Source organism: Carettochelys insculpta, chromosome 19 (genome assembly GCF_033958435.1).
Source record: "Carettochelys insculpta isolate YL-2023 chromosome 19, ASM3395843v1, whole genome shotgun sequence".
Taxonomy (NCBI): Eukaryota; Metazoa; Chordata; order Testudines; family Carettochelyidae; genus Carettochelys; species Carettochelys insculpta.
Window position 1 is genome coordinate 20,411,867 of NC_134155.1, and position 17,199 is coordinate 20,429,065.

Genomic DNA, 17,199 nt, shown 5'->3' on the forward strand with positions numbered 1-17,199 from the left:
GAGAACAATCTTGAACATTTAGAAAAAAAGCTGGAGAAATTACTTATAGGACATCTTGCACACTAACTCAGACCTCTTTCTCTCTCTCATACAGACATAAAAACATTCATTTTTCAGTACAAGCAACCCGAAAGCTCAAGCATTTCCCATTACAAATTCTTTAAAAAAATGTTTTGTTAGTGTCTACATGTAGAAAAAATGGTGAACACTACACAATCACATAAAAGACTGCACTGAAGAGGACTTTATTGCCAGTCTTTTTTAAAGTTTAAGAACTGCACTTTAAAAACATTACACTCCAATGATACCAACTATAAGGCAGGGATATTACTAATTTTGAATTAATTACATTTTGAAAATAGCTACTGGAACAAAAACATTTTAAAATAGCAATGACTTTCATAAAAGAGACAAGTTAGGTGGATAGGTTTCAGATGTAATACATATGACATTCTTTGAGAACCCTGAGAGAACACATCTAAAAGATGCAAATATCTTTAAAACATGGCAGCAGGCATAACTGTTGTTAACACATCACCATAAAAGGCCCGTGATTGCATTGTTTAACCTGCACAGTCAAATTATACTCCCTCCTTAAAACCTGCTGCAAGTGAAAAATTCATATGCAACAGGAGTCTAAGATCCATCTAGATGGAGTTTATAAATATACCATGATTCTCAGCTGGTCTAAGTCAACCTAGCATTATTATTTCAAAAAAGATATTCCCATTTACGCCAGGTGAGAATCTGGATATTTTCACATTACAGCTTAGTAACTAAAACAAGTGCAGACATACTGATATCGCATACAGCACTTGAACATATTTCATGAACAAAATAGTGAAGACTGCTGGGATACAGATGCAATTATTTCCTTAGTAGTAAACAAAAAAACCTTTTATTTAAATCTATATTCCTATTTGCATTTAGTTTACTACCCAGGAATATTACAACAGGCCATCTGTGGCCCAGTCTCTCTGAGATATATTTATAACACACACCTCAGTTTGACCTTTACTTTTCCATGGTAAAAGACAATAGCTTTCTTGGAACAAAAGTCCAAGATTCAGATTTTATATATGCCAATTTTACACTTACAATTTGGCCAAATTCACTGTTGTTACTGTACGTACTGTACTGTACTGTAGGTTTATGCAGGTGAAAGGAAGTTCACAACCAGGCCCCAATACCATGTTCTACATCACAATCACAAGTTATTACAAAACCAGAAATTGTGAAAATGTATAAACAGAGCAGAGTATTACACCATAGTGTAATTTGCCCAAATAAATGTACTGCCTAGAATCTGGACTGTTCTACATTCACAACTGACAATTCTGATCAAACAGCATTGCGCTTATACAAGAAAATTAGCCACCATCACCTCTGGAAAAAGGCAAGTGCTGATCCATTGTCAGAGATTCTCTTTGTACATTATTCCTAATAGTTTCACAATACAGTAAATTTCCTTTAATTCAGCAGGTCTGGGAAAGGACAGGTGCTGGATTACCAAATTTCCGGACTATTGGATGTCACCAATCCCCCACATCCCCAGCTTCTTCACCACCCTGAGCTCCTCCTGCCTCGTAACATGACCAACTGTTCCATATTGGGCAGGACAGTCCCATATTTGGGACGCCAAAAAGGCGTATCTACTTTTTTTTTTTTTTTTTTTTTAAAAGGGATGACTTGTCCTGTATTTAGGCCCTCGGGGCGGAGGATGGGGGTGGGAGCACCCACGGCTGTTGCTTTCCCAAGGCCAGGAGTGCCCACTGCCACCACTTTCCTGGGGCTCGGGGCCAGAGTACCCGCAGCTGCCACTTTCCCAGGGCTCCGGGTGGGGTGCACTCGCAACTGCCACTTTCCCAGGGCTCCAGGTGGGGAGCGCCTGCGGCTTCCACTTTCCTGAGGCTTGGGGTCGGAGCGCTCATGGCTACTGCTTTCCCAGGGCTCAGGGCCCAGTGTGCCCGTGGCTGACTCTTTCCTGAGGCTCGGGGCCAGGAGCACCCACTACTGCTGCTTCCCCAGGGCTGCAGAAGGGGAGAGCACCAGCTCCCTGGGGCCTGGAGAAGCCATGAGGAGTCGCCCCTTCCCCCCATATCTCCCAGTCTCGTATTTGGGACAAGGAGATATGGTCACCCTATTGCTTCAGTACCCCGATGCTCCTCCCACTTCTTCAACCCCACACGCCCCACTCCAAACACCACATGCCCTGGCTCAACTCCACCCCCAGCCTCCCTGCAGCCCTAACCCACTCCAGGCTTATCCCCGCTTCCCCTCCCACGGTCCCAACCGACTACCCAAGCCCCCTAACTTACATGAATGTCGAGGTACCTGAGGGTTAAATGGAATACAACCCTTGCATATCTTGGGGGACTACTTTGTGCCAGACCATCAAAATTGGTGGCTTATCTCGGTAAATAGGACTATTTTTGCCTGATGGAGGACCATCAGGATTTCTGGACCATCAGAAGCTGGATTAAAGGAATTTTACTGTCTTGTTGATTGAACAATCACCTGGTGTACATGAAGAAAACAATTCTTTAGCTATCAAAGCTTGATGCATTTAAGGTTTTCCTACTGGTCTGGGACTCAAATTAAAATTCATGGCCAACTTATTCAAAAGATCAAATATTGATAACCTCCCTTACTCAAAACTCTAACATTGTGCACAGATCCAGTGAGCATCTGTCCCAAAAGAGTTCATTCAAAACTGAACATATTTTGTTTGGAGGCCCAACTATTTAGAAAAATATTAAATATAAGACACCATGAAGCTGGAAGACACTTGCGCGTGCTTTAAAGGTTTCCCTCTACCCGTATAATTAGAGGGGTTTTGTGACTTTACTGGATACCTTGCTGGATCAGGCTTCATATTTGTTTGGGTTTTTTTTCACTTCTGTTTAGAGCAATGAGTGTTTGACAAACATGCTTATACATCTTAGGTGCTGCCAACATCATGATGATCCAGGTATAGATCAGGCTTTTAAAAACCAAGTTCCAAGGTTTCATGCTCACAGAAGGAAGGGGATAGTTACACAGAAAAATTTAACTATCCCTATCAACGTTACTGAAATAGAGCATTTAAATGCTGAAACAGGAAACAAACAGAAATTGGCTTTCTCCACTCCAAAAAGTCCAGCAAAAAAATGACAAAAACACTGTAGCCCTCAATTGTGTGGGCCATAGTTACTCTCTAATTGTAAGGTCTGCGCACTTAGTATAAAAATTACATCACAGGGCAATTATAGCAGAGTGGTTAGATGGATCATTCGCATTAGATAAAAAGTATTAACTATTTTAATTCACAAAGACAGAAGGGAAGAGGTTAAAAAGGGGTTTTGCCTTATTGTTACTGTCAAGAGTCAGAACTATGTGCAAATATTCTGTATCCAAATTAGGCTAGATAATTAAGATAAATGAAACAACAGCTCTATCAGTCAGTCACACTGTAAATCATGTTAGTGATATCAACAACCCGAGATGTCCTTTGTTTTGTTCTTTCGTTGAAATCTAGTGTCCAAAGGATCAAAGCCCCTCTCTCTGGAGCCAAACACTGCCCAGGATGGTGTTTTGGCAATGTAATCTGCTGCAGTGAATGTCTTTGAGCCTCCGCTTTTCTCATATTCCTGGACCAGCTCCTGAAAACGGTCATAGTCGATCCACGTGTACCATTCCCCATCAATATTGAACTAAAAAGGGGGAAAAAAAAAAGACCGTCATATCTGGCAGCAATAAAGCATACAAAGAAAAATCCCTGAGTATAAACTTAGCTAAGCTGATGAATTTATAGCCATATTTTAAATTGGGTCCTCAAACTGCAGCTCTCAGTTTCTAGACACAGCTTTTGCCCCAATGAAAAGAAGCCGTCCAAAAGCATGAACACATGAGAATGACTGATCATGAAAAGCCATATAGGCACTGTATTGTTCACCATCAACGGACATCCGCTTTTCCAGTTTACATCTTGAAGCCTGACAAAATGCACACAAATGTGGGACAGTCACTCTTCTTAAGGTGCTAGTCAAAAACAGTGTTATCTACTGGCAGATAGACTTAATGAATGTTTTATTTCTTGGGTGCGTTACCTGCATGTCAAATCGAAATCATATGCTGTTAACACTTAGTGCTGCCTCCTGGGAAGAAACAGTTCCTCCTAGCCTCTTTGGCTGCACTCAAAAGTCTACTTCACAGCCATCTCAGTGTTCACCCAAGCATTCATATCTGAAGAAAGTTTCAAGCACTGGAAAAATTATCACAGCCTTGTGCGTTACACAATGTTGATGAGGTATTCCTGTTTGAAGGATATTGTCCCATCATGGTGATCAACCTGCATAAAAGCCATCAACTTGACTGACTGAAAGGGGAAGCTCTCCAGAGCTAAAAGTAAGAGCTGTGCCAGCATCAGCTAAATAGCTGAAGCCCTGTAGCTGGGGCCTGTAACAACTCGTATCTTCTACAGATCAGCATGGCTGAGGACTTGTAACGCACTCTCACCAGTACGTTTCACAAGCATGCAATAATACCAGCTAGATGATGTTCACATCCACAGAGTGAAACGGAATAGAGTAAATAATAAACTGGTGCCTTTGTAGGAAACAGGTTTGAATTATTCTTCAAGAATAAGACAGTTCCTGTGGGACAGGGGAAGGAAGAGCTTAATACCACAAATTCTCCTCTTATGCAATGAAAACTTTAAGAACTGCTTATTTTGACAAGTCCATACTGCAATTGTTTAATAAGCCACCTCTGCTAATCTAGCAACAGCCTTGATGAATCCTCAATGAGGCTTTATCTGAGCTAAGGAAGTGCCTATTACACACTCCACCCAAGAAAGACTGAGAATGTTCTGGCTCTGGGGGTTTTAAAAACTGAATGTTATGCATTTAAATGGCATCTGACTTGGTGCCCAAGAGCTAAAAGCTTTCTGACAGACAAAAATGCCAACATCAGCAACATTTGAAATAAAACTTTGCTAACATTAATATATCGTTGTCCATCTAATTAGCTATGAAGACAGCTTGTATGAAGATTCCTCAGCAGAGTTCTCTTAGCCAAGAATGGCAAAATGCACAGTCACAATTGCTGGCAATGATTTCATTGTCAAATACTTTTTATTCAGTGCTCACTCTAAAGATGTGATGATCTGAAGGCTGTGTTCAAACTAGGCAACGTAACTATTGTTCTGGGTGCACCTTATAAAATATCTTGCTATTTAAGGACACAACATTTTTGCCTACAAGGCACTGTGATCTAGTGAATAAGGTACTGCACACGGTGAGAAGTGACCAGCGCTTTACATCCATTGCTGTCTGTGACACCAACAAGCCAATTCACTTCAACTTTGTTGCTCCATCATATCCTTTGTTTCTCTTGTCTACTTAGACTAAAAGCTCAGCAGCACTGCAACTCTCTTCTCATGTCCTATGCTCCCGGCAGAACGGGGCTCTTCTATTGGTTGAAGCTTCTACATGCAATGGTGCTTGCTTAGAGGAAGGTAATTGAGGCTCCTCTATTCTGTTTGTAACTCACTTTGACACTTGTGACTTTGGGCAAGTCACTTAATTTATCTATGGCTAACTCCCAAATCTGTCAACTTGCTATCATGCAATGACAGAGGCTTATTTAATGGTTAAAAAAGCTTTGAACCCATAGAATGACAGACACAACACAAAATGTATCAGGACTCCAACATATGTTGGCATACAAAGCACACACAATATTTAGAGAGGTGAAACAAAAAAGTGTGTTGTCATTGCACCCTTGAATATATGATACAGTGAAAGTGAACTGTAACACACAATGAATTAGTTTCATGACTATACAAGGAACTCTACACGACATGCAATGGGGCTCAAAGCCATTTAAATACATGAAGATAAAGGGCAAACTAATGGACAGTGATCAAGATCAAATACAATGGTTGAAACCTGAAACCAATTCAGCATACGGACAGTTCAAAAAGCCTACATTCGTACATTCTTGCAACTGGATGAGATGCTCTCACTTTGAGAGAGGGAAGAAAAGCCTTCCAATAAATTATTTAACTCCATTTAGCAGCTGATGAACTTTGTACCACTCTCAGAATAAGAAAATCTGCTATGACCACAAATCAAGTCAAGAAGAAACAAAGATATAGATTAAAAAGCGCAGAAAGGGGCCAGAAAGCCGACTACTTCTCTAGCTAACCAGATTCTTAAACTGTTAACAGTGTGGTAATTTTGTATATTATCTCAAGCATCAACAGAACTACCCCAAGGAACCCCCTGAAAAGCTACTCAATAGTAATTCAGTTTCCCCAGCACTCAGCAGAAAATGAAGACATGGGTTAAAAAGAAACCAAGGTCATGAAAAAGACAGCGTTCAATTAGTCTTCTTCACTATGCATAGCAGTTGCTTCATACAGTAAACTCTTTCATATCTGGCAGCCCCGGGATTGGGAGGTTACCAAATATTCTGGATAACAGAGAGGTATACAACGCATAACACTAAAGAAAAACAAGATTAGCTATTAACAAACAACCAAAAATATATGCAGAATATTTTATTTACCAACAACAGAAGTATTGTGCCCTGTAAACTTATATTGTATTTGCTGTATTTACTTTCACTATACTGTACTTATGGAAAACGTAACTAAAATTTACTTACGGTTAAAATGATGGTTATTTAAGAGCTCTGGATAATAGAATGCCAGATATGAGAGAGTTCACTGTATACAGAATTCCACTGTTGTCTGACTTAGTCAGGGAAATGAGTTTTGGAAAAAAATTAGAAGCTTTTTTAAAAATAACTACTGACTTTTCTCAGACCACAGTAGTGTTTTATTTCATTTCTCCAATGCACTAGTAAGATGACACTAATTTTGTAAAAAACTAGAGAAATAAAAATGCTATGTCCAGCACTAGTTTCCAACAGGCTATTTTTATGCAATGTGAGCTGTCCTATTCCCGAAAATGTTAAACCACAAAATCCCTTTAAGAAAATCAAAAGGTATTCATGATTGAATGCAATCACACAATGTGTCAATCTGCTTCATCTGATATGCACGCTCCAAAAGGTGTATTTGAGCATTTCTTGAATACACATGCTACTGCTTAAGAAAACAAGTGAAGGCCAAAAAATGAGCCCTTCTGAAGCCCAACTAAACTGGTGTCATGGCAAAAACATCATAGTGCAAGCAAGGGAGTGGGCAAGAAACAACTAAGATCTGAACTGTAGCAGGGAGACCAGTGTAGAACACCAAATGCTACAGGTCCATGCATGAAAATTGCACAAAGTAATTAAAAATGAGGAAAGTATCAGGAGTCATATTTTTAATTTGGCAATCTGAGGCACAGAGAAAGGACACAACCTTACCAGTCAAGGTCGGAGTGATTTGTGGGAGATCCCACCCAACACCAAGTGAAAGACAGGCACTTTCCCAGGGCCTAGTTTCATTGCACAAAAGAAATTCCAAAATAGCATCCCATGCACCCCAAACTAAAGTTTCTTATAAGGCTTCTTCTCCTTCAGGACCAGTACCAGAAGTCCTAATTCATGCTCTACTTGAGCCAAAAACTCCAAAAAGTCTAGTCAGAGATGCACTCGGTTCAAGTTACACATCTTCTGATGAACCCCCAACTCTTAGAGAGTCTAAATGAGATGGTAAACTTTTCAGCTACATTTTCTCATGTGTATGTATAGCACCTGGCAAAATGGGGCCCTTAATCCTATCATAAACATCATCCATCTCCTGCAAGAATAATCAAGCTAAGATTCTATGGTATTTTGCTACAAAAGCAGATTATGAAATGGAGGGTTTTTCTTATGTTGTGCTACAACAGCAACACAATGTGGGTATGAAAAATCGATTATTTCCTCCAAGGCAATAAAAATGAGATAAACTGTTGGAAGGGGTACAATGACTTCTTCAGCTGTCCACACAGATTTACTGACTGGAGTTCCATTTTATGAACATTCTCCAGCAAGCAAAAGATTTAAGACTTTTTATAGCATGACAGTATCCACACTAACAGCAGATCATGCTAAAACCAAGTGTTATTTCAAAGGCTGATTCAGCTGGGATTCTCACTGTATTTTTCACTACCTATTTAGCCCTTTAAGATAATAAATATAGCAACAAAAAGGCTACTTTTTTAGTTAGCCCAGGTTAAATAAAAAGATAGCACAGGCTATGTAAGACCATCTTTCATTGAAGAGTGAAAACTCACCCCCCTTTCTGGGGGTTGGCTTTATAAAGAGTAAGGTTATGTAAAGTTCAGCTCAGACATTCACCTCACACTTGACTGCTCTCTCTACTGATTCTTCTCTCTGGGATGCTTAGCCCACAGTGTAGATCTTTTTCTTCTACCTGATACAGGCATACTTACACCAGCTTCATTACCTTAGTGTCTCAGCACCTTCCAGTACTTGCTCTAGGGAGCCACTACACTCGATCCTGCATCAATATGTGTAAAAACTCACTTAATCCTTTCCCAGTCAGATATATGGGGCAGGGGGCCAATCCAAAACCCACTGAAGCAAGGCTTTCCAGTGATGAATTTCTAATTCACGCCTGAGAGAAGGTACTGAAAGAGGTGGGGAGATGTCATTTCAGGCCATCACTATTTTGTTTTTATTTGCCCCTCTGGAAATGTATCTAACAGAATTTCAAATGGCATTATCTATTGAAATATCATTTCCACTTGAATTTCTTAACACTGATGATAAAAGAGCTTCTTATTATGCAAAATTGAACATTCTTGAAGGAAGGAAACAAGATTAAAATGTGGTAAACAGTAAATTGCTGGACTGCATATGTCTTCTCCTGACAGTACCTGCATAAGCAATTTTTAGTAAACTAACACAAAGAATTTATGTTTCAGATAATGTAGTATTGTAGTTCAATATACTACTTTTCCTCAGACAAGTGTAATTGCAGAGAAACAAAAGTCTCAACAGATTTATATGTAAAGATATAATACAAAAGAGAAAAAGACTGACATGAAATGCTACAGTTGAAAAATGGGAGTCAGCCAAAAATCAATTAGCTTCTTCTAATAAGGATGAAACTATTATTGTCTTCAGAGGAATGTGCATTAAACTGAAGAATAAGGCAGCTCTTCATCCACTAACATTGGCAGTTCTTTATATATTTATTCCTGACAAAGAGAATGTATTCTAGGCAAAATAAACTCAACCAGAGTGGTGCAGCGAAGCCCAATGCAGTTGCTATCCAAGTTTTACACTTCTGGAGTGACTCCTGAGCTGGAAGCACTTACCCTCTCATGAGAAGGACCATAATTACCTGCCCTGCCCACTTCATTCATTAGGGTCTTCTCTTTGCAAACGGTCAGGAAAGTTGAACTAAAAAGGTTATGTGACATGGATTTCTTTCCACTACTGACTCAACAGTAATAACCAGGTTGCATTCCATTTATATCCCAAAACAGGCCGGATAAAAATTAATTATTTCAAAAAATTAAAATGGAATTTTTATTTAAATTGGTTTTGTAACAAATATTAATACTAAATTGCTCATTTAAAATTAAGTTAGTTAAATCTCAAAACACATGTGACACACCGACATTTACAGTATCAAAAAAAATTAATGGTTCTGATCTGTCCAACCTAATTACCTGCCCCTGCATTTTGAAAGTTCTGTGATTTGAAGTTCTGTTTCTCTGCAGACTACACTAACGTGCAAAGGAAGACACAGGCTGGATAGGATTGTTTTTGTTTTGTGCTCATATGGTTGTGGCCCTGGGCCGAGCAGGGCAGAAAAGTTAGTTAAGATATAGTCTTGAAGATAAGAGAGACAATACAAGGACAGAGGCAACAAAGAAAAGAACAGTGGGGTGGACTGGAAAGAAAAAGGAAGACATTATTTAACACACACACAGCTTCCTATATTCCCCCCACACTTTTGCCACCGAAAATCTGTTGTGCCTTCTGGGCATAAAGGAGGCCATACCTGGGAATATTTTGAAGAAATTCATTCCTGGGTAACTGAAGGGCCAAGAACCTGATATTGTACTATGCCAGATTCTGATCACAGTCTTTGTTCAGAACCTTTAACATAAGCTTATCCAAAGCAAGCCCCAAACTTTCAGCCTAAGTGAACAAGGCATGGCACACAGTAAAATAAGCCTTTGTTTGTATAATCCAGCACTAAACAAAAGCTGATACAGTATAAACCTTGGGTGTGAAAGCAGTAATTGGAGCTTATCTTGAATTACAGCCCTGTAGCTCATTTAAGAGGGGTCTGGAAGTTTGCTTCTCAGTTGAGAAAGAGAGCGCTAACATCCTCCTCAGCCTAGTTCAGTAAAGGTCTAACATCAGCATGAGTGGTAGTGCCTACCCTTCACAGATGTTAATCTGAGCCCAGAAAGGTGTGTGGGGGGGTAGCTTTCATAATTGTGCCAATCTATGTATTGCTTATGGTTCCTTTATGTCTCAAGGCCATAGGAATGTATGTATGGAAAACACCTATTGGAAGGTGCCACCTGACATTCCTGAAGACCATGAATTGGAATTTATCCTGTATTCTACCAGAGAAATCTTAAGAGATAACACCTCTGTATTCACGTCAACCTGAGCCATGGGTAGAGCACTTATGTAATCTTTCAGATGATTGGCTTATTGAGCTCATTATGCCTTTCTGCTAGCATCTGTCCAGGGGTTTTGGGAACACACTCCGCCCACTGCCACTCTGTAATCAGGTGGTTGTCAGTTTCACTGAGCCCAACAAGCGAAGTGACGCTGCCAGCCGCACCTAATAAAGGCCTTGTGCTTCAATCTACACAATGTCAAAGTTCTGTTCCTTCAGTAGCGAAGGAAAGAGTCTCAAATGTAAGCACAGCAAGATGATGCAGGGCCTAGTCATAATGATTAGCTCAGCTAAACTTCTTTTTCTAGCAACATCCAACATAGCAAACAGCTTGAGAATTTACTTTTTAAATTGCACTTATACTATAAGGCATGCATAGAGTCTTGAAGAATGATGCATTGCAAAATGAATTGTTTACCAGTTGATCTACAATGTTCTCCAGATATACACACATCATTTTCTCCCACTAAGCAATTTTCCTGCTGATGGTAATTTGGAACAATTTATTAAGAAATGGCCTATTTTCATAAAACTTTGTGGAAAAAAACCATGATTAAATAGATGGATTAAATGGATACTCCTCAAAAGCATCTAACACTGGATTAAAGAGGAATATCAAGGATATGCTCAGTATACTGAAGCCTATTATCCATAGCCTTACACAAACTTCAGACACATTGCTGCTGAACTGCTGATGTCCTTGAAATTTGGAAGGAACTTCAAGAAACAAGGAAGAAGGAAACACCTCACCAGAAATTTACACTGGCAATAAGAAAGTGAATGGATCAAACACTAACTGCTCCTCATTTTCTTGTGAACATTAACACTAGATATAATGCAAGAGACCCAACTCTTATGGTGCTGCTGTGGCCATGGCATGAGCATCTCAAGCTATACCTACACTACCAGATAAATCTGATTTTATAACTTTGGGTTTTACAAATTCTATTTTGAGTATCTTCACTTCCCACAAAGTTCACAAAAAATCCAGCTACTGCTGCCACACTAGTGGTCAAATATCAACTGTTGCAACAGTGCATTGTGGGAACCAACCCCACAGTTCCCTCAGCCCCAAATTCTGTGCTCTCCCCCCAGGCCCTGCTGCATCCCCAGCACTGGCAGCGCTCACCCTGCTGCCTGGTTCCTGGGTCCCTGCAGCTTGGGAGAGCTGGGAATCTGACCAGTGCTGCTGTGCCTGGCTCCCAGGAGCTGCGCTAGTTAGTTTCCTGGCTTCCACAAGTGGCAGCGAGCTGGGAGCCAGGTGCAGCAGCACCATGAGTTTTCCAGCTCCCCCCACTTGCAGGAGCCAGGAAACTGATCAGGGCTGCTGTGCTGCTCAGTTTCCTGGCTCCTGAGAGTGGCAGGGTGTCAGTAGCCAAGTGCAGCAGTGCCAGTCAGCCTCTGGAGGCTAATGAATCCGATTCAAAGACATGGCACTTCCACACTCGCCTTCATTCAAACTGTTAAAACTGAACTTGAAGCTACACCCAGCTGGTTCCAGTGATATAATGATATTGATATTAGTGCTCCCTAAATCAAGCTCATGGTATTTACAGTGAAGACAGTCACTTGGTACAATCGAGCTAACTGTCGTAAATTCAAATTTATCTTGTAGTGTAGACATAGGCTCAAAAATCACTCCTCAGTAATGCCAGCCATAATAAATTTCAGAGCTGGAGCAAAGCCGTTTAATCAGTACACGTTTACGGACATTTTGAATAAAGTTGCACCCCTGAATTGGTGGGAATCATTAGACAGACACCTGGAAACAGATTTCCCTCAGTTGCTAAGCCGACTTTTCACAGCAATAGCTTCCTCTGCAGGCACATTTCATCATTTGGTATTATTCACACAATTCTAAGAAATAGACTGGAAGTTGAAAAAAGCAGGGAAGCTCGTATTTGTTTCAGTCTATGACAGTAATAAGGACACCAAACAGTCAGTGTTCTGAGGACTGTTAGAGTTAACATAATTTGAAATTTAAGAAAAAAAAAATCAATGTTTGAAGACAGCTGTCAGCCAGAAACTCAGGAGACTGCTCCAACTACAAATGAGAAACATTGAGGTAACTTTTGAGGTTTAGGTCAATAAAATATAAATGCTATAATGTTTGTGTGTGATTTCATTCCATTCCAATTGTACTGTAGCTTCATCTGCAGCTTGACACGAGTGGTATTATGTACAACTTCTTAAGTTAATAAAAACCAAGTTATCTTAAAAAAATTACACAATGTATACACCCTTATATGTTGTAAAATGGCACAGTGAGTTGTAAATTAACACGTTTTAGTGATCAAATTTGCACCATTATTTAAGAAATACGTGAAGTAGTATCAGTGGGAAACTTGATTTAAATCAATTAATCTTTTTTCTCAGCAATTTAAATCGTGATTTAAACCTATCCACTCCACCCCAGAATGAAGTCAAATGCAAAAATTGTAGCTACAAGCAATTCTTTACACGACCACTAAACAGGAAAAACAAGGTATCATTTTCTTCATTGGTTATTCTTTAATAACCTCAAGGGCTATCAATATACCTGCAGAGGTTACAATACTCCAGAAATAATGGTTAAACATAAATCTTTTCTAGACTACATACATTCACTGAGTGGAAATGAAAAATAGTGCATGCTTCAATGGCATTGCTTAGTGACTCATCCTGTTGCAGGAGTGTACTGTAGGGAACAATCCTGCCCTGGCAGAATGAAGGGCTACCTGAAGTAAAAGACAACAAGAAGTCCTGTGGCACCTTATAGGCTAACAGATATTTTGAAGCATAAGCTTTTGTGGGCAAAGACCCACTTCATCAGATGGAAAAGCGGGTCTTTGCCCATGAAAGCTTATGCTTCAAAATATGTGTTAGTCTATAAGGTGCCACAGGACTTCTTGTTGTTTTTGAAGATTCAGACTAACATGGCTCCCCCTCTGGTACATGAAGTAAAAGAGGTTTTCTACCTCAAACTTCCAGAACTTTATAATCTGGTTTCCACAAATTTACAACCCATGTTTTTCCAATCTGCCAAGAGCACCACACATTAAGAGGGTTTTTCACTAGCAAATATTAAAAGGGAAGCTTTTAAAGGCTGACAGTTTAATTCTGGTTACTATCTTCCTCCTCCTTCAGCCACCAATTTAAAAAAAAATGAATGAAAATTTACTGTCCTTCACCCAACTATCACACATTCAAGAACTCTTACATTTCAACAAGAAGGACTCCAATTTTGGTAAAATTTCAGCTTGTTTGCTGAGCCCTCCAATAGGAAGCTTAGAATTTGGGAATGCTGAATTTTCCAACACACACACATACAGAGAGAGAGAGAGAGAGAGAGAGAGAGAGCAAGCAGAAACTGACCTTTAGATATGAATGATGGCCATCAGGGCAACATTGTCCCTCCATCCTTGGAAGGCTCATGGAAACCAGAACTGTTAAATAACAGAGGCTGCTCATTTTTGTGTTTGGATCACCAAGCCCTAGAGCAACTGTGGTTTGGGGAGACTGGTTATTTTTATCCACTGGCAGAAAAGCATTTTACAAATAATGACCTAATGGTCTGCAGAAGTGGGTCTGTCCCACGAAAGCTCACCTAATAAATTATTTTGTTAGTCTTTAAAGTGCTACTCTTCTGCTTTTTTGTTCTGATAGTGTATAGACGAGCACGGCTTTCTCTCTGTTACTAATGACATTTAGAATGTAACATTTTGGGCTTGCAAACCTGGAAAATGCCTAAATACCTGACCAACAAAGAGATCATCACTCCTTCATGAGTTTTCCAGAGCAACTCTCAGCAGTACTTATTTCCAGCAGTTTCCCTCATATGATTTCTTGCTGAGCTTAACCAATGGTAAATGTAAGAGCTAGGTCCACTGAATTTGCTTTGCTGCTTCCTCCTATTCTAACATAAAGGAAAGTCACCGTTTGGTTGTGCCAGGACAAAGGGATGTGCCTGGAATGTGACATTTTCTCATAAAATGCTATCAGGCACAGTTATACTGCAGAATGCCCACAGGAGGGCAACCACACCTAGACACACCTTCCAGACACACACTAGACAGTGGCTGGCTGGGGGAGGAGCCATGAGTGTTGCCAGCCACCTTCCATGGGTAAAGTTCCTGTGCCGATAACGGGTATGGTTCCTCACCTTCTCCATGCTGGGCCCCTGCCCCTCAGCCTCAGCCCAATGTACTCTCCACCCTCCAGGCCCTGCCAGCATGGGAGATAGCACCGCCTGGCCAGCATGACGCCCATGGGGAGCCCCAGGGAGCTGCTGCCCAGACAGCCTGAGCAACTCTGGGCACTGCAGGAGGCTCCAGGGAGCCCCCTACCCCACTCAGTCCCCTGCCCTGAGCTCCCCTATGCCATGCACCCTGCCCTGACTGCTGCACACCCACCATCTGCCCTGAAGCCCCTCCACACCTTTTGGGCCCTGGGACAGCTGTCCCTTTTGCTCCCCCGTTGGTGGCCCTGGCTGTTCCTCATTGTCTTCTCTCCCTCACCCCCATTCATTTTCATGAACACCAACAACATTATCTCTGCACTTCTAGACAGCTCTAAAATGATTATTGAATATGGGACTGCTGCATGTCATATAATGATGTATGGACTGCAATATGATACACTGCATGGAACAGAGAGGCCTAGACTGACTACTGATTAATCCTGAAAGTAGGAATCAGAAGGCACTCCAATGCCACCATTATGCAGTGCAGTGAAAAAAAACTAGACCAACAAATAGATCCGGTTCTAGTCAGGGCTCTCCCACCAAGCTGCAAGTAGTTTCACCCTTCCCTACCTCTGAAATGGGGAATATTACTGCCACTTTCACTTTCCCCACCGTGTTGCTTAACTCAATTGTTTAAGACACCTCAGACAGAAAGAGCTATCAAAGTATGGTAACCCATGAGAGGGTGGCACCATTTCCGAAGTTCCACCAGAACAAGGAGGAGAGGCAGAGATGGAGAAAAGAGCAGCAAAAACTGCCCCACACCTGTCCAACAACTAGCAGCACCTGTCCCTTCTGTGATAAGACCTGCGGCTCCAGAATCAGGCTTATCAGCCATCAATGGACCCACAGATAGGAGAGTGACATGAAGACCTCTATAGCATAAAATTCTGAAGTAGGCCATGATATTTGCTAAGAACCACTGCTCCAAAATGGAGCAGTCTGGTAAGCTACGCCACCCACCCATCTGGGGAGGGCATCCCAGCTAGTATAAATAACTCCCTAGGCAGGCACATTCCAGGAAGGGGTCCTGTGGGGAGGGAATTGGGCTATAGTTAAAAGGAGATTGACATGATTCTTTCACTACCTTTTGCTTTGATCTTGCATTGCCCACTTGCTTTGGTTCTGTAGAGATAACGCGAATGGTCATGTTCGTGCAAAGATTACATCAGGATGCCAGACAAGACATCACCCCTTCACACATCTGTGTATTGCAGACGAGACATCACTGCTTTACGCATCGGTGTTGACGACTGCATTCTTCAAAGGACTTGTCTATAGATAAAATGTTCTGTAAACTGTGCATGGAAACTCTCTGTATCTCCAAGACTGTTTGTTAATTCATCTAGATTGCTCATTGATTGTTCATTAATTGTGCTCATTTTCTTACTGTCTGCTCCTATTCCTTCCTCTGCCTATCAGCTCTCTACATAACCAAGCAACTAAGATGCCTGTCAGTGCATTCTGAAACTCCACCGAGTTCAGAATCAGTCCACCAGCTGGTTGTAATTAACCTTTGTGGTTTCACATACAGTACCTAGACTTTATTCCAACAACCTCCTACTCATTATGAAGTGACCACCAAGAGAATATAAGAGGAAGTTTCCTATTTCATAGCTATAACCAGTTTATTTACATATGTAAGGTGCTTCAGTGCAGTTGTTTTATGCCACTGTCTTTATACCATTTCAACCTAAACTTCCCTTTCTTCTCAATAATGTGCACTTTGTGGAAAATTGTTAAATTATGTTAGTCGAGAAAAAATTAATACATTATATTATGCAACTTCCCAGCCTCAGTTACTTAATTTAAACTGATGACAGTGAGATAGCTTAATAAAACAGCTTGTATACATTCACAGAGTAGTATTAAACAGATTAAACATAACGACACAGGGCAGCATTATATTATGTAAATTTTCATAAGGCTATTTTCACCATCTGCCAATAGAAATCTGTCTGAGTCTACGTGAATAATTCATTAAGTTACTGTGGACAGCTTCTTTCCCTAACTATTTCAGGTTCTTAATTTATGCTTTCTTGTATGGCAGCAATGACTAGATTGGACTGGATGTGAAACCAAAAGAAATATGGCAGACAGCTGAATGCTACCAGGTTCTCATCACCACTTCTAATTTAGAACACAGTGGTGGTTTTTTTGTTTTGTTTTGTTTTGTTTAATTTTTACTTGTAACTTTAGGCTCCAAGGGAAGCAACTAGGCTTAAGAGATGAATCAGGCCATAAACATTTGGCATGAAATGTTACAAAAATAACAGTGTATGAAAAATGTAATTATGAGAACTTTACCGTGTACCACAAAAAAAATCAGTACATGAGCACTGACTGCAAGGGAACAATGCTACTGGTGTAGAACTATATCTTTCCA

At 40.6% G+C, this 17,199-nt stretch overlaps 1 protein-coding gene across 7 annotated transcripts in view; it reads right to left on the reverse strand.

The window, feature by feature from the left end:
* Nucleotides 1-229: 229 nt before the first annotated feature.
* Nucleotides 230-17,199, reverse strand: part of LOC142023218 (S-adenosyl-L-methionine-dependent tRNA 4-demethylwyosine synthase TYW1-like) — a 189,490-nt gene continuing 172,520 nt past the window's right edge. For all 7 annotated transcript variants that reach the window (XM_075013957.1, XM_075013959.1, XM_075013958.1 and 4 more), the window contains one exon: nt 230-3,692. In XM_075013957.1, the coding sequence (XP_074870058.1) occupies nt 3,471-3,692 (222 nt within the window). In that variant the 3' untranslated portion in view covers nt 230-3,470. The remainder of the gene's footprint in view (nt 3,693-17,199) is intronic.